A 17,241-nucleotide genomic window follows, 5' to 3' on the forward strand; every position below is an offset into this window, starting at 1 on the left:
CATGCAGGAACTGGGTATGTATGTGTAACTCGTGTTGCGACGGCCAAGACGAAAAACCACCATGGCAAAATCCTTACAGTAGCATTCCCTGCGTTTCTCTACAAGATTTTTACAACACTTCTGGAGACTGGCTGGTACAGGCCTTGTACTAATTGTCTGTCGGAATCGCTGCAACGATCATCAGCAGTAAAAAAGGGCAGGCATGAAGGGAGTTCGTGGGATCTTCCGGGGCTCCAAGAGCAATCGTGAATCCGATACCGCGCTCCCCTCCGCATCCTCACAACAGGGTGAGCCGCTGGGATCTGATTTGATTGTTGGAGTTGCACCGCCTTCCACGGCTCGTGGTGAAGCTACCGCCTTGGGGTCTCCGCAAGCCAGTGAATTTCGCACTTATCGCACTCCCGATCGAGCCTTTTCGGCGGATCGACCTTCGTACAAGGAGGGCACGCCCAAAATACGTGAAGCAATCGCTGAAAATTACGACGACGATGGACGGGAATCAGAATCAGATTCCGAACGTGTCGGAGCTTCCGCTGCGGATGTCAACGATGATCGTAACGCCAACCTCACCCAGTCAACGATCAAATCCAAACACATTGCAACTTCGGCTGGCACCCGCCGCTTACAGCGTATCATGAACAAGCCAAGTACGGCGTCGGCTGCTTCGGAGAATACCGGATCGTCTTCAAAGGATCCTAAAAGGTCGGTCTCGGCTATTGCGAAAGAACGCGTCGGTAATGTGCGCAACGTGGAAGAAGTCGCAAAGTTTGCGGCACGCGTTGTTCTGCCTCCGTTCAGGGTGGATGCCGCCAGTATCGGCGGATCCCTACTGGAAACGTATCCTACTTCGATGCAACAAGAATGTCTTTTGTGCATGTCAGCTCAGTTTGAAAGTACCGGTGGCGAAGGAATCGCAATGTCTGCTTTACAGTATCCGGCTAACTATACTCAACACAAACGTTCACTGGGTCTGCTTGGTATGGGCACAAAGGGGCGTCACAAACTACGATTCATTGTAATTGCACGTTCCACAAATCGCCCGTTCCTAAGCAAACACAAACATTCCGATCTTAACGAAACTCCACGATCAAAGGACGGTCATGCTAATGCTTCGGAAGGCACTCAAGACTATGATGCTATGTTTGGTGCGGACGACGTCGATCAGGAGAGCATTAATCGCAACGATACTTCTATGACGGAAGAGGTTTCAAGCCCCGAAAGTAACGAAGTCGTATCCCCCGCCGCCGAAGCGCAAAACTCCTCGGCCGAAGACGAAGTGTCCTCTTTCCCCGTGCTAGTTTGTTTGACACTGAACGCCGATGGCACCGCCCCGGACATCCGCAAACTCGTACCGCTTGATCAGCTAACAACCGTTCAAGATTTGCACGCATCAGTTGTCCAACTAGCGTTTGTCAATGGCGATACTGTTCGTTTGGACTTTTCTGAAACAATGGGAGACGGCAATATGGGCAATTCTCCGACTAGCATGGAAGACAAAACTGTCGAAGCCACGATGGATAAAGAGCGTTTCATTTGGTCGCTGTTGCAAATTCATGCAATGTTGTGCGTTTCGGTGGTTGATCGTCTTGCGTCTGCGACCAATAAAACCCAAAAAATTTTGCCGCCTCTGAATGTACGCAATATGGACCGCGCAGAACTCCAATACGTTGCCACGGTCAACGGTTTCTTGCGCAATTCTCGAATTTTGTGCGCCATGCTAGAGCGTCAACGTGGTTTGATGGAGCTTGAAGGCACCGAGGAAGCCAAGGTGGCTTTGGGTGAAATGGAAGTCATAGCGTACGACCTAATGATGGGAAATTTTTCCTCGCGGGTTGAGCTGTTTCATTCAGAAGGAGAAAAGAAAGATGCCGAAGAGGTTTTGAACCAAATCGATTGGATAGAAACTTTGCACAAGGAAGATATGACTACGGCTAGTGTTGCGGAACGGTTAAGTCTGACGCTGCAAATTCGTATGCGGGATTTGGAAGCCGAAACATGTCGTCGCTTGATCGCCTGGGAGGACGAAAAGAACTATTCAGCGGCTGAAAAGTCTGATGTTTTTACCCAGACACATGATCGAGACACCACAGTCGACGCCTTAGCGTTGGCTTCCCTTTTCAAAACTCTTGAGTCTCTAGATTCCGAGCTTCGAGATATGGAGGAGTGGTTGCATGATAGAGCAGCAGCCATCAAGCCTCTGACCGATGATTGTGCAGATATTGAGGAAGAAAATCGCCAGCTTGAACAGCAATGGAAAAGTTACGACATGCTTGGAGTGGAAATGCGACGACTTCTGAAAGGACTTGATATCAATGAAGAAATGGAAAAGGTCCTCAAGAACCCGGCAAGCGCTCTGGTTTATGACGAGGAAGGATTGATAGACGTCGACGAAAGCGATGAAGGTATCGAAACAATTTATGAGGCTGGAAAAGCATTAGAAGAAGCTATTGAATATCCCAAACGATCCGGTGGTATCCACCTTCGAGCGGTGGTCGAACGCACGCAAGGATTAAGAGCGATTGCGAAAAGCTTTTGCACAGCGTTGGCTCAAATCGTGGTGACGGTCATGGAACAATTCAAGACTGAAGTTGTCGCCGGCAGCGATTATGGAAAAGTATCAAAGAGCGATACGCACTCCATGATTGCCAAAAAGATTCGCGATACACAACGAAAGTTTCAGTCGTCGTTGCTGGCATACATCAAACTTATCGAAATTCTTGCTGCCCTGAGCCCCGAAATGCTTCCCGCTCTAAGAGACGCCTACTCCGAGCTTGTTGCCGAAGGTATTTTGATGAAGAAGAGATGCAAAGGCGAGTTAGATTTTTGATTCAAGGTATACTTTGAGTATTTACATCACTAACGCACGCTCTTTCTATTTGCAGGGTATTTCCAAGCTCTCCCAGGCAGGAATGCTGCACATTTAAACCGAGCTGGCAAAGATATCAAAGATTACAATCCTAATGATACATCTCCTATGGAATCTGTCAATGCGCCTGACATCCGTGCTACCTTAAACGAACTCCTTCCCGTCGTTGCTAGGGAAGCCTATTTTGTGTCTGCGCTATTCGGCAATAGTTCGAAAGAGCTGGACGGCCGCGAGAAAAAGCGCAACTTTGAAAATGCAAGAGACTCGGTCGACAGCGCAACTCACCATTTTCGCTATTACCTACTCCGAGCCTGTGGTATATATCCCGACGAGGAGCCCGGACGGCCCGTGGCTGAAATGGGTGTTCGTGGTGATCCGCTTCTCTGCCTAGTTGCTTCTATATATTTGAACGAAGCGATTGACAATTACGTTGATCGAGAAAAAAGGGGTGGCGACCATTCACTATCACTAGCATACATTCGAGCAACAATCCTTGATCTGCGGAAGAAGGCCGACAAGCAATGGGTAGTTTGGGTTGACATGCAAAATGATTGGATTCGTTCCTATGACGGCGTCCCAGTCAGTGGCAAACGTGCAGGTGTTTTTCCAAGCTTTGCTCGTTTTCCGTACTATATTGACCACCTGATTCAGTGCTGCTGTGAAGGTCGTGATGAAGGATACTTCCCCGATATTGGGAACATAAAAGTGATCAATTATTATCTGCAGAAGATGGCTGCTACGCTTATTGAGAGCCTTCGGGAATTTGCTTCGCGCGAGTCTACGGACCAACAATATGCGTCCAACGTGATGCTGATGGAAAACACATACTACTTTTCTCAATCAATGAAGCAACGTGGTGATGTCATTTCGAATTTGTTTGCGAAACAAATCACTAAAGCAAGCGCCATGTGTAAGGAGAGTACCGATGCTTACCTGGGATGGATGATAAAGCGTGAATTTATCGCATTGCATGAGCTTTTCTCTCGAGTTTCCAAGATTCATCGTGATCACGGTGACCGCGAAGTATTGGTCCATGTTCCCAAGGTGCAATTCGTGAAGACACTGGTGAAGGAAGCTGACCGACAGGTTCTGCGGGAAAGGATTGGGTTGATGTTTTCTCGCATGGAAAAACACCTTTCCGCTGAAGGTGGTCTTTTGCCCGTCGCATGGAAGGCTCTCGTCAAGGTCTTGTACGAGTGGTTCGGCCGCTGGGAAAAGCTGAGCTCGCAACTATATGGTCACCCACTGGATCCAACTGCCATCGATATAGTTCGCATTGCCAAGGCAGCCGGTGGCGCTGCAAAGGCCAAGACGCAAACACGGGATTCCGACTTTGGATTAAAGTCCATGTTGGCTCTTCGTAGCGAAACATAATACTCTTTATATTCCAAACATTTTTTATTTCACAACCAATGATTGGATGACCAATTTACTCAGCTACGCTTTTATCTGGGGACTATAGGGGGCATTCAAAGAACTAGAGTAGGCATGAAAGCAAGCGTTTGTCAAACAGGAGCTTCGTTTTTGTATTAGGTCAATGGTTGTGACGCTGCCGCGAGATTGATCTGCGCCCGCCCCAACTTGGTGCGTAGGTAAAAAGCATATCCGGCGAGCAATACGGATACTGTCGTGAACAATCCAATCGAAACAGCAGCAGCTTTGGACTTGCGCACAGTCGAAGATCGAATGACACCATCTTCTCGAATAACTTTGATGCCTTCAATGTACCCGCACGATGATTCATTAGGGTAGTCCACCGCCATGCGGGTTTCGCATTTTCCCGACATGCTGTACACATTTCCGCACATTTGGTTGGTCTCGACGTTGCCATTCCCGTCGCTCGAGCCACAGCCGACGCACTGGCTAGTCACCAAAGATTCACTCGAGTAAGGCAGGTTGAAACCGAACGTATTGGAAAAAGCAGAACCACCGCTTTGAGCAAAGGTTGTGCAAGTATCGTCCGAAAAGACTCCTAATCGTACGTCACCGCCTTGATTAGCACAATAGGGTCCCACGTAATAAGCCTTGTCGTTACCTCCATCAATCTGAGTACAATCGAGGTACTGTGAAACATCAAATCCGTATGCTTCCGCTTTGTCTTCTTCAAGACAGTAGCCAGCCCCGTAAGATTGATAGCATTTTTGCAAGCACCCGCTATCGTCACTGCTGCAGTTGTTTGCACAATCCTCGTCCGCTTGGTCACAGGCATCGCCGTTCTGCAAGGAAACAAAGTTTTGTAAAAAAGTGTCGAGGTCAACGACGTAGTCTCCGTAGCGGCTCGTACAGCCCGCGGATCGATCCGAACTGCATTGGTCCACGGGACATAATCGAAAGCGGGCGAGCCACTTTGTCTTGATGCGCACGTCTTCTTCACCGTCGGCATCGTTGTTCCATTGCTGCACATGATGGCATCCCTGAAACTTGACTGAGTACTGACCGATGAAATCCGAGCCGCCGCTGTTTTGATCCAGTTGTCGTTCTGGCGATATTAGCAACCGAAGTGCTTCCGAGTTGCCCGATATTTCACTGGTAGAGAAAGCTGCTGCTTTTGTCAAGGCGAAAGTGAGTAGCAAGGGGAACACCATCATCACGAAATCGGTTCGTTTTGCCATGGTATACGATGTCCAAGGCGAGTAACGAGCCGAACTGGTTCGGCGACCAGTCTTCAAACATAAACGGGTATGTAAGCGTTATCTAGTTAGCGAGCATATTGTGATATACAGCTAGATAGACCTGAAAGAAGGACTACCTATAGAAAAATGTTGACGTAAGGACGCACTGCTGATGAGTGAGAATTGGTAGGTAGATCCGTTTGAGATATGTCTTGGGCCCGTTCGAGAGTCTAACTTTCATCTTGACCAAAAGTAACTGACTGGGGAGCTATATGGGAACCCGTGTGCAGGCGGGAAATGACTACTATGTAGGGAATAGGAGTCATTTGAAAATACTTTGGTCTAACTCTGAATTGCTACTTCATGAGATTCCTTCGGTAATTACCTACTGATTAGTCAAGTGGAATCAGGTATTCGAATGACTCCAAGTCATCGTTCAAACGCTAACACGTCGAGCCGGATCGACACCATATCGAAGAAACCTTTCCGCCAGAGTGGTCAAGGAGGAAATCAACTGATACGCAATTGGTAGTGCCAGAGACAAACCGACAAGAGCAAGCCCTTCTGTGGCGCTGTATTGTAATACTCTTTCTCGTATCGGCATTCCGCCTTTGTGCGTCAAACGACGTATGAATAGAATGACCAATGCTAGCGGGGAGTCTCCTGGTGGCATGGGAGCGAACGGGAGAGCGCTCCAACGGTCGTCGTCGGCTACTTCGCTCGAAAACGTGGTAGCTTCTACCAAGAGCACAAATGGATTAACTTCCTTTCTCGAGGCGGCCCCCAAAACGAAAATGTCGCGGGGGTCAGCAACAGTTGGCGCTGGATCCGACGAAGGAGAAATCATCATTCGTGCCGACGGTAAAAAAGTTCGCAAAATTCGAAAGTCTGTCACCCGTGTCAAGACGACCGACGACAATTATGCGAGTCAAAAAGGGCTGGGTTCCTTCCTCGACCAAGGCTCAGCCAGCAAGGCATTTGCTCACGGTAGTGCTACAGTGTCGGGCGTACCGACCATTCGTAAAGCCAAGTCGGCTGATGAAGGCGAAATTTATACAAGGGAAGATGGCAAGCGCGTGCGTCGAATTGCCAAAAAACCCAGTGAAGCTAGTAGTAACAAGTCTCTCAGTGGTTTTCTAAATATCTTAACGGGTTCTTCAAAATCAAAACGGAGCGGGTCGAACACCGTTGCCGGTGATCAAGTGACGAAAAAAGCAGAAATGGGTGAAATTATCATTCGTGCGGATGGTACGAAAGTGCGCCGGATTAAGAAAATCAAGAAATCTGACGAGGGCGGACGTAGCAGCAACCCAGAGCTGAAGTCGTTTCTTTCAAAAGACAGCAGTGACACGAATGGCCTCCAGTCCCTTTCTGGAAGTGCTACGGTCACAGGTGTGTCCACTGCAAAGGTATCCGAATTGGCTTTGGCTGGTGACGTCGACACGAACGAAAGGGGAAAGAACGTTCAAAACGTCAAAACGACACCTTCTACATCGTTAGCGACAAACCGTCTCGACGGGTTTTTACATCGCGGCTTTCAAAACAAAACAAATGCTTCTGGCTCTGCAACAGTGGCTGGTGACACGCCCACAAAATCCTCAACCTTTATGGATGGTGAAATTTACATCAACAAGGACGGTAAAAAAGTGCGAAGAATTAAAAGAATCAAGTCATCTTCATCAACGGACGGTGTGGATAATCACAAGGTTTTGAGTCTTTCCGGTCTTTTGGATACTGATTCAGCGACCAAGCCCAGGCCATTGGGCCCTGCTACCGTTAGTGGGGAGCGCAACGTTGTGGATCAGGGAGAGATTGTCATCCGCGCTGATGGTAAAAAAGTTCGTCGTGTCAAACGTACTACATCGTCCGAGAGCATTGAAGCAGATTCCGCAAAAAAGAATCTGTCCAAGTTTCTTGAAATATCTGGTGATAGAGCGTCTACTCAAAGCGCCCAGTCGGGCTCTGCTACTGTGACTGGCGTTCCTGTCAATGCATCTTTTGCTACATCGGTTGGTGACGTGTACATAAACGAACACGGCAAAAAAGTTCGCCGGGTTAAAAAGAAGCCAGCTTCGTCCGCATCTAGCGGACTTAGTGGCTTCCTTGATGATAGTGTGGGTGCTTCACGGAAGAAACCATCTGGCTCAGCGACAGTCGCTGGCGACAATCCAACGAAGGCCAAATCATATGCCGAAGGCGAAATTTACATTAATAAAGACGGGAAAAAGGTACGGAGAGTAAAAAGGAGTCCAGGAGGTGCAGCAACGGATGATATATTGACGGTGGTGCAGCAAACAAACAGCTTGTCAGGGTTTTTGAACGAAAACGAAGTCGGTACATATTCTAAGCTTCGCGGATCGGCAACTGTAGCCGGAGAACGCGTTGTAAAATCCACGATCGACGGTGACGTAATTATCCGCGACGGGAAGAAGATTCTCAGGCGAAAGAAAAACGGGTATGTCGCTTCGGCAAAGTCAGAAGATACAGATGTTTATCGCAGAGCCGATGGCAAACTTGTGCGACGGGTCAAAAAGTCTGGAACTCATAAGTTGTCTGGCGACTTGGCCGGATTCTTGGGCAGCGAAGAACAGAAAATTGCTGAAACACAAGACAGTTCCGCTACTGTTGTCGACTCCGGCATTAAGCCCGATTTTTCAAGATTGCTGCAATCAAAAAGGATTGAAAAGGAAGGCTATGGATCAGATACACCTGCTGCAAACGAGGATGTTATCTTGTCAAAATCCTCTGTTTCAATAGTCAGACCATCGCTGGAGCAACCTAGCAATAGATCAAAATGTGAGCTGTCGACTACTGTAGATTTGTCGGAAGCCGAAGAACTGATCGCATCTCCGTATCGAAAGATGCTTGAGATTGACTTGCCTGAGTCAGCCGTTGAACGCAAACTCATTCAGGACGGAGTAGACAACCGAATCTGTGTTACTGTTTTAGGTCGTGAGCTTTCGACTTCTACGCAAAAATGCAACTCCGACAGAGATCTCCCCAATGGGAGTGCTGCAGATTTGGGATTGCATTCCGCAGAGCACGGAATCGACGACCGCCTTTTGAAATTGGAGAAAACTACTAAACCGGACCAAGCGGTTGAAGGTGTTGACATAAATGACCTTTCCGAATTTTGCGGAGAGCAATCAACATTTACAGTCAGTCCGGTCGTTTCAGGAAAGCCATCTCATCTTTCAGATTCCACTCTTGGAGTAACGCATCCGTTTGAAGTATTGGAAGAGGCATCTACCACGAAGCCGGTCGCTACAACATCTGCCGTAGAGTTTTCACTTCCCAATGAGGAAGAGTTCATTGCTGCTCGGTTCCGAAAGATGATACTAATGGGCCTCCCAGAAGCCGCTGTTCGCCAAAAGATGGAAATGGAATCTATCGATCCAAAGAAAATTTTACACGTTTTGTATCAAGGAGATTCTGCTTCCTCCTCGTCAATTGAAGCATGCACGCGCCTACATACGGAACCCTTACACACATCTAGCTCTCAGCTACCGAGATTGACGGATGAAGAAAGAGAGGTAATGATGAAGTACAGGAAAATGGTGGAAGCTGGGCTACCTGAAGCAGCGGTATCGCAGAAGCTCTTGAACGACGGAGCAGACCCAAAGCTAATTGCATATCTCGCTGGCGAAGAAAAGCCGGCGTGTGCTACACCAACAAAGGCTACTGATGCCTGCGTGCACGTGCCAAACGCTGCTGTTTCTACATTTCCATTCCTTCCGAGATTGGCACCCGAGGAGAGGGAGCTAGTACATAAGTACAAGAAGATGCTGAGTATGGGACTACCCGAAGATGCTGTGATACACAAGCTAATGCAAGATGGAGTAGATCCGAAATTAGTTGCATACCTAAATGGCGAAGAAAATCCGGAGCTAACATCAACGGCAGTGGCCGTCGATGACGTTCCCAACGGCGAAATCGAGGCGTCCGATACCAAAACGATGGAAAACGCCACATATGTTGTTTTGGAGACAAAGCCACAAGGTTTGACATCTAGTTCAGAAAAGAATAGCACGCTTGGAGTTTCTCTGACGACAGGTGGTCCTGACGAAAAGTTTACTGTCAAGATGGACGATTCAACTCAGAATCTTAGTTCGGAAGAAGCGGAGATGAAGCATATGACTCTTGATGAGCTAGCTATGATATCAGGACAGAGTAGGAATGAACTCGAAGCCGTTATTGCTCAAAAGCGTACGCAAAACAGCATTCCGCCGCGTTTTGTTTTGCAGTCTGTTGATATGGAGCAACCCGAAAGCGTATACGAGGTTGCTGTCCCACTTATTAAAAGACCTGCAGGCGCTGCGAAGACTGGACAAGCTCAATCTGACAAAGGTGCACCTGTCGGAGATGGGCAAGAGGTTGTAGACTCTGACCTGGCGAAAGCAGCTCGTGCCGTTTCGGCCCTCGGGGACCTTGATATGAAGAGCCTGTTGGAGAAACTTCAGACAGGGGACGTCGGAGATCTGATCGCCAAATTAAAGGAGGCCGAACGGTGGAAAAAGAAGGTCGAAAAGCAACTTGCCCAAGCTGGTGTTGCCATTGCCGAAGATATTGAATACGGTGAAGCAAAGAATAAGGTGGAGGAGATTGCTAAACGAATGAACGAAATCGGAGGAAGTGACGTTCAAGTTGCCGATAAGGAAGAGCAGAACCGTCTTAGAGAGGAGTACTTTAAACTCGAACAAGATATGGAACGATACAACACAGCTTTAATGGTGTCCGAAGAATATCAGGCAGAGCAAGAACGGCTTGAGAGAGAATGGGAAGAAAGTAACTTGACTGCGAATCTAGAAGCACTGAAGAAAGTTCGCCGGCATATGCCTGTAATGATTCGGAACATGAGTGAAGCGGAGTTGACAAATACACCGACGCCCAACGGCAAGTTTTTACCAAACGCTATCGCCAAGAAGTTCAAGCGGACAAACATTTTGCAATGCCTACGTCTTAACCCTGATGATATCGAAAGAATGCATCCAGCAACAGTGGAAGGTTTTCGAGTTACAGGTCTAACGCTCACGGAGCGTCGAGCGCTGTACCTTCATTTAAAAACAATCGGACCGAAATGGGAGAAGAACAAAGCGGAGAAAATGACTGAGCGTAAATGGACTTGGTTCAAGATGATGAAGAACAATTTCAAAGAAAATCTCGCACCGTATCAAAGGCACGTTGACCAATATGGTCCGCCTGGAAGCCATCCGTATGCAACAAGAGAAAATCCTGATACAGGCTGTCCTTTGATTGGCAAGCAGTGTCCATTGAAGGCTGACAAGGTGATCGACTATGATGGTGACTACGGATTCACCGAAGAAGACGAGTATGAGCATTCGGATGTGCGCAAGGCGGACACGGATGATCCAGGGGCGAAAGCGATGCAAGAGGCTTTGGAGCTTGCACGAGAAAAGAAAGCAAACGAACGAGCTGAACTTCTCAAAAAGCACTACAAAGGCAAACTTTTACAGGTTTCGAAAGCAAATGGCAGCTGCGAGGCTATGGACGAGTCCATGGACAAAATGGAGAATCATACGATTCGATGGATTGAATTCATTTTGGATAAGGGTGAAAATATCATCGAAGCAGACCATGCTAAGGAGCTGGCCAATTTTACTGAGGCTTTGAACGAGCATAAGTTAGCATTTCTTGATTTTGCTCAACGTTCTGGTATGCAGATGTCAGGAAAACGGAAGGCCGGTGGGGACAGTCCTGACATTCGTAGTTTTATTGAATGTGGGCTTTCCGAAGAAGTCATAGAGTGTTCACGTGAGCTCTTCTCGTTCATCAAGGATAGAATGAAGGAGATTAAGGCAAGAGATACACGAATCGAGAAGACGGTTGAGCTGCTAGAAAATGTACTGACGGAACTTCATGAGCGTAATCTTGCCACACTTGAAAGCCTTCAAGTGAAGCGACCTGAACGATCCAGGAAGCTGAGGATCAACAGTGAGCTGAAGAAAGAAGCCCAGGAAAAGATGAAGCCGAAAGAAGAAGAAATTCCACCGGATGAACCTGTATTATCCGCTGGCCCGTCCTCGATAACTAGCGGGGGTGGACGTGGTGGTCTTTTGGACGCCCTGTCAGGCAGAGGTCGAGGGGACGGAGGTCGAGGAAATCTGCTAGGTGCAATATCAGGACGAGGTCGTGGGCGTGGAGGCCGGGGGGACCTACTGGGTGCAATATCAGGACGAGGGCGTGGGGGTGGAGGCCGCGGGGACCTACTAGGTGCAATATCAGGACGAGGGCGTGGGGGTGGAGGCAGAGGAGACCTATTAGGTGCAATATCAGGACGCGGTAGAGGAGGCGGTGGTGGACGAGGTGGTTTACTTGCTGCTATTCAGAGCAAAACAGAGGGAGGACCGCCATCAGCTGATGGTGGGCGAGGGGGGCTACTCAGCGCGATTCAAGGAAGGGGAGGCGGAGGTGGTCGCGGAGGGCTGTTAGCTGCCATCGCAGCTCGAGGAGGTGGTGATGACTGATGACTAAACAAAACCATTGAGGTTGTGTTTGAGAGCATGACCTGAATTGTTTTGCAAGCTGACAGTGAATAGCGTTGCAAGTAAGTGCAATTTTTTTATTGATATAAACAGTAATAAGGGTTCGATGACTATTGCAAAGACTTTGCAGATAAGCTTGTTTAAAAGTTCAATGTAATGGTAGTATCCACTTCAAAGAATATTCTGGCGACAGTGGTGTGTCGGAAATAACGCCACTGTGGCAGAGGCTTTACCCAAGTCGAAGTGATAGTGACCTATTGCGCACTTGCCTTGCTATTGCAAGTCTACACTTACTTTCGACCGTGGTTTTGCCTGAATGCCGCGGGGTCGAAATTGCAGAGGATTGAAGGAATCTTCCGATAAGGGGCCTAATACAGGGCCAGATCCTGACTTTGTGGATCGCGTCGTTTTTTGCTCTCGTTCCTTGCGCCTTTCGTTTATTTTTGAGCTCTTTCCCTCCCCCTTGGGTTGAACTCTGTGCATTCCGGGCGGCACAATCATTACCGCAGGCATGTAAGATCGCTCAATCACAACAAGTTTTTCGTGTATACCGATAATACCGTCCAATGCCAGGGCTTTCTCGGTCGATTCTCTATCTTCAAACTGTATCAATCCCCATCCTTTTGATTTTCCCTTCAAGCTGTGACGAATTTCCTTCTCTCGGATGATTCTCGCATGAACTACTTCACCACACTTAGGTCGGAAAACATCCACCAGATCCATATCGTCTGTTTTCTCACTTAATCCAGATACACGGACAGAAAAAGGATGATATTTAAAATCCTGGTTTGGCTTTTTAGCATTTTTTGATTGCCCCGGATCGACATAGCGGTCATCATCAGTCGTAATGTCTCGATCTACCCAATCTGTTTTTGTACGAATTCTTTTCCCTTCAAAATCATCAGAATCAATATGTACTTTTCGTTTTCGATCGGGACCTTGCACCATATGCACATTCATAGAAGATGGAGCATCACTCCTCCTTTCTCGCAAGGGGTCCGATGAAGGATGTGAAACGTTCTCACCAAGTTTGTGCATCTTTCGTGCAATTGCCTTGTGCGCTTCAGCCACCGAACTTCGAGACCCGAACATCTGTTCAAACTCTAGCCAGTGATGACTTAAATGTGCGAACGCGCTATCGAAATCTGGTATCACCAAGGAAGGAACGGGCTTTGATTCCTTGCTCCTTCCGACCCCCACAATGGCCTTTTGGTACAGCCAACGAGTACGTCTCAAACGATGAAGGACATCAGTCGCGTTCACAACAGGATAGCTCAACAAGTATTGTTCGATGTAGCGCAAGTACAAGTCAGGATGGGGCGGACTATGAGACCGAACTGGCTTCTCGCACAATAGCAGCATTTCTAGGTCTTCTGTAGATCTGGAGGAATCACCAGAGCCTTCAAAAATGCGACGCAGCGGGTTCAAGAAATATTTTTCCGTATATGCTCGCTCCAACCACAAGAGTGATCGGCCTTCTGACCATTTTCCCAGAACTTTCCTCATTTTTTGTTCGATATGTTCGTACATGTCTGTCAAGTCCTCGCATAAGTCCTGGACTTCTTGTAGCACCCCGTCTATCTTTCCGTCACGTTTTGGAGATCTCGCATTGCTTGACTTTAGGATAGGCTCCGCCTCGTCATACCGTAGTACCGCCTTGCCACTTTGTTCAGTTACAGCCACACCAGACAAGATACTTAGCATGCGCCGCTTGACGATACGAATAACACAAAGGTAGAGCTCCAAAAACTGTACTGGATTTGGAAGAAATTTTGTGTCTAGTGCTGTCTGCACCTGTTCCATTAGTGCATCGGGATCAAAAACAATAAGACCCTTGTCAGCCAAGAGTAATACGTTGTCCATTTGTTGACAAGCCAAAGCCTGGCTGTATGGACAATTGCGTACGGCCCGTTGAGAAACGCTTGGTAGCAGGGACAGAGAATCTCCGTTGTCTTGTTCCGTCAAGAAGCGAATATAGGAAAGCCACAAAGAGTCGACGGTCGGACATTCGGCCACACCGCGCTCAAATACTGCCGAGGCCAGGCCAGAAATATGGCGACGCATTTCTTCTATTTCTAGGTCCTGGTCGTCCTCGTCTACTTGCCGAGCGGCGCTTTTGAAGATATTTGAACACTCGAGAGCATATTTGACAAATGCGGTTGCCACGTCTGCCCCTCCCAATCCCATTCCGTAGCGATCCGTGTGAAGCATAATCTTCCAGTCGAGTTTGTCTACACCAACATCATACCTCGGAAGAATCCCCTGGCTATGCATGACTGCATCAATTTCGTCCTCCAGCGTTATATACCGATTAAAAAGTTTGGCTTCTAGTCGCCGGCCCTGCTCCATTTGTTCCAAGTGCTTGGTAGAAGGAGTAAGGCCGTGGTTCTCGCAAAATCCTCTGTAGTCACTGGCAATCTCATCGTTCACATCTTTCATGGGAATTCGGGCGCGTTGTACAAAACACTGCAACGCCTCTTTCACTCGATTTTGCTTGACCAAGAAGGTCGCAAGATGATTGTAGAGCTGCACGACCCAGCTACCCTCGTTCCGGTGAGAACCCCCTCCTACTTGTGCAATCGCCGTCCGCAGCGCCGATTCGATCTTGGGCGCATCAGTACATGCGTTTTTGTGCATCAAGAGCTCTATATAATGTAAATGCAACAAAACGTATCCGGGAAATTCTTGTAAGCCCAATTCCAGAGTCTGTAAACGCGTTTGGAGAGATTCTTTATTGATTCTCGAATCTGCGTCACACGAATCCTCCTGTCGTAACAACGCTTGTGAAATCCATTCCGCAGCAGTGCTGGCATATTGTATCCAAAGCGCAGGTGTCATGGGACAGCAAGATGAAAGAGTTTCCAAGGCCTGGACTGCCTTTTGCAAATGGCCCGAGCGCTCTATCACGTTCTCCGTCACCATTGAGGCCTTTCGGTGCTGTGCAAACTCTCGACAGAGTGCATCGTAATCGTACGACATCAACGTGGAGGAAGAAAGATCGACTTAGAAAGACAACAGCGGGTATTCAACGGTATCAACCAGGCTTGGATCAGTAAGCCGTGTGGGACAGCTGAAAGTTAAACTCACAATCCGTGCGCGATATCCTGCTGATAATGGAAGCCAAAAAGCATGGTCGAGCACGTTGTCGAGGTAACTGGAAAACCGTGCTGACTGAGATTTCGAGAAAGACAAATGAAAGACAGACGATTTTTCTGAGGTTATCCTATGGAATTGACAGTAAACCACGAAGCGTTATCCCTAATGTATCTCACATCTTTGCCAGGTATACCGGTATTTATGTTAACGAGAGTGGTACGACGGCAGACGAGCCCGCGCGAGAACGATCAAGTAGGGCTCCAATATCCATAAGTCCAAAGCTGAAACTATGCCAGTAACCAACTGAGAAGACTCTCACGACCACAGTCACCGACGAAGCATAAGCGGAACTTACCCAAACGGATATCAAGCAACGAAAAAGGTTTGGAAGGTAGGAGAGGTAATCAGGTGGTGGGTCGGTATGTCGGTAAAGGATTCTGCAACCGCAATCTTGCAACGGCCATGTAGTGAATTGATGGAGGTCACACAGCAAAACAGGCACCCGCCACAAGGAATTGATTTTTTCAAGGCGGCAATAAGCTTGTGACCTTGTTTACTAAAGATCATTGATTTGGAAACATTGTGTTCCACACTCTCGTTTGGCCCACGCCCTAAAGTCCTGTAAGCTCAGGGAATCGTTGTGTTTAGGGAGTTTGGGTGTTAGCGGTATTCCCGAGGATTTTTGTGTCAAGAAGGGGGGACAACGGGCTTGGAGATTGGATAAAAATGATTTCCGAGACAGATCGGCAGCTGGCCAACTAAGTTTGACTGCAACGAAGATCAGTTGACCTAGATCAATCCCATGAGCCTGTAGGCTCTCGAAAGAGAAAGGCACGGTTCTACTGATTGGTTTCTCTCTCTTTATAGCCCTACACTGGACGACGAAATCTGGCTTGGTTATAGACTGATTATCTCAATCTTCTTGCATGAACGCTATATTCGAAAACGTGTCCCATTGCTCTCCAAGAATACATAAACAAAAAGCCAGTACCTAAATATCCAAATGCTTTTCAAAAACCCATTCCCTTTGCAGTCTGAACTATCTAGTCTTTATAGTTAGTTGCAAAACCGTTCTACTGGATCCGAAAAATACCTCATCGATACCAAGACTGCGATACCAAAAAGGCGTCAAGATTCGTTTCAAAATTAGTCGCCTGTACATTTGGTGTCACGGGATTATATAGAGGAGATCTAACAACCGACTGGATCCAGATATCGTTGTACGCATGCTGCATTGCTTTGCGAATGGATCTGGCATGTGTCTTGTCAGCATCGTCGGTTATGTATAGGGCAAATCTTAGGCCACTGGCCGTTTCGAGGCAATAGCAGGTACTGGCACCAGTCTGTACAGAGTGGACTCCGTTATCTTTGATTGAAGATGGCGAAAGGCTCGCAGCAACTTCTTTCAGAGAAAACAGCATCCCAAAGACTAGTTTTCGTTTTTCAGAAAGTTGCTCTCCGTCATCAACTTTGTTGGCCTTATTCTGGGCGTAGCACTTGGTAAAAAGAGTCTTGCCTTTGCGGTCGAATACATGCAGTGAATGAACAGGCATTGCTTTTTTTTCAATGCAAAGATGAACAAATAAACACAGAATGAACACACACCGTTGGGTGTTGCATCAGCAGTTCGGTGGAAATCAGCGCTCTTGTTCTCAAGTCTGCACGACACGGGAAGCCCTACAGGAAAAATTTTTACAGGGCGAGACCCAGGGGAAGGGTTCATTCACACTGCGAAACTTGACCAATCAAGAGAAAAAAAGTGTGTTACTGGAAGCTTTCTATACTGTTCAAAGTAACTGAAAATTGTCTCCGTTACGGTCAAGACAGAAGACAGCAGCATACACACTCCCCCTCATACTTTGTCTCCCTCTCATCTTGAAAGCCGGAACAAACAATGTTTATAATGTGATACATGCAGGATCCAATTAAATATCTGTATCGCTGATGTTGTTATTGAATTCACTGTCAGGTGCTCTTGTTGCCAAGGCAACAAAAGCCAACGACTTCATAGTGTACCCCGGATATTGTTGTGCATTTGCTTCTGTAAACTTTCGTCCTTTGCGGTAGAAAGAGTGAAGTCGTCAATTTGGTTTTTCAAGTTCAAACTTGTTTCCTTTGTGCAGGCAGGGCAACCTCTCTCATTGGAACCCCCTGATAAGTATCT

At 47.6% G+C, this 17,241-nt stretch overlaps 5 protein-coding genes across 5 annotated transcripts; 2 read left to right on the top strand and 3 right to left on the bottom strand.

Moving 5' to 3' along the window:
• Positions 1–64: 64 nt before the first annotated feature.
• PHATRDRAFT_44465 (predicted protein) lies at positions 65–4,240 on the top strand (the record flags this gene model as incomplete). The annotated part of the gene is made up of 2 exons (XM_002178234.1): positions 65–2,783; positions 2,883–4,240. The coding sequence occupies exons 1-2, from the start codon at positions 203–205 to the stop codon at positions 4,238–4,240; spliced, it is 3,939 nt and encodes a 1,312-aa protein (XP_002178270.1). The 5' UTR covers positions 65–202.
• A 155-nt stretch (positions 4,241–4,395) lies between these two features.
• PHATRDRAFT_44466 (predicted protein) lies at positions 4,396–5,478 on the bottom strand (the record flags this gene model as incomplete). The annotated part of the gene is made up of 1 exon (XM_002178513.1): positions 4,396–5,478. One exon carries the CDS (start codon positions 5,476–5,478, stop codon positions 4,396–4,398), a length of 1,083 nt encoding a protein of 360 aa, XP_002178549.1.
• A 638-nt stretch (positions 5,479–6,116) lies between these two features.
• PHATRDRAFT_44467 (predicted protein) lies at positions 6,117–12,092 on the top strand (the record flags this gene model as incomplete). The annotated part of the gene is made up of 1 exon (XM_002178235.1): positions 6,117–12,092. One exon carries the CDS (start codon positions 6,117–6,119, stop codon positions 11,961–11,963), a length of 5,847 nt encoding a protein of 1,948 aa, XP_002178271.1. The 3' UTR covers positions 11,964–12,092.
• Positions 12,090–14,960, bottom strand: PHATRDRAFT_44468 (predicted protein; the record flags this gene model as incomplete). Its single annotated transcript, XM_002178514.1, has 2 exons — positions 12,090–12,235; positions 12,276–14,960. The coding sequence occupies 2 exons, from the start codon at positions 14,958–14,960 to the stop codon at positions 12,122–12,124; spliced, it is 2,799 nt and encodes a 932-aa protein (XP_002178550.1). The 3' UTR covers positions 12,090–12,121.
• Positions 14,961–16,171: 1,211 nt separating this feature from the next.
• On the bottom strand, positions 16,172–16,630 carry PHATRDRAFT_33914 (predicted protein; the record flags this gene model as incomplete). The annotated part of the gene is made up of 1 exon (XM_002178515.1): positions 16,172–16,630. The coding sequence occupies one exon, from the start codon at positions 16,628–16,630 to the stop codon at positions 16,172–16,174; it is 459 nt and encodes a 152-aa protein (XP_002178551.1).
• Between the last annotated feature and the right edge of the window lie 611 nt (positions 16,631–17,241).

This window comes from Phaeodactylum tricornutum, chromosome 4, assembly GCF_000150955.2.
Source record: "Phaeodactylum tricornutum CCAP 1055/1 chromosome 4, whole genome shotgun sequence".
NCBI lineage: Eukaryota > Bacillariophyta > Bacillariophyceae > Surirellales > Neidiaceae > Phaeodactylum > Phaeodactylum tricornutum.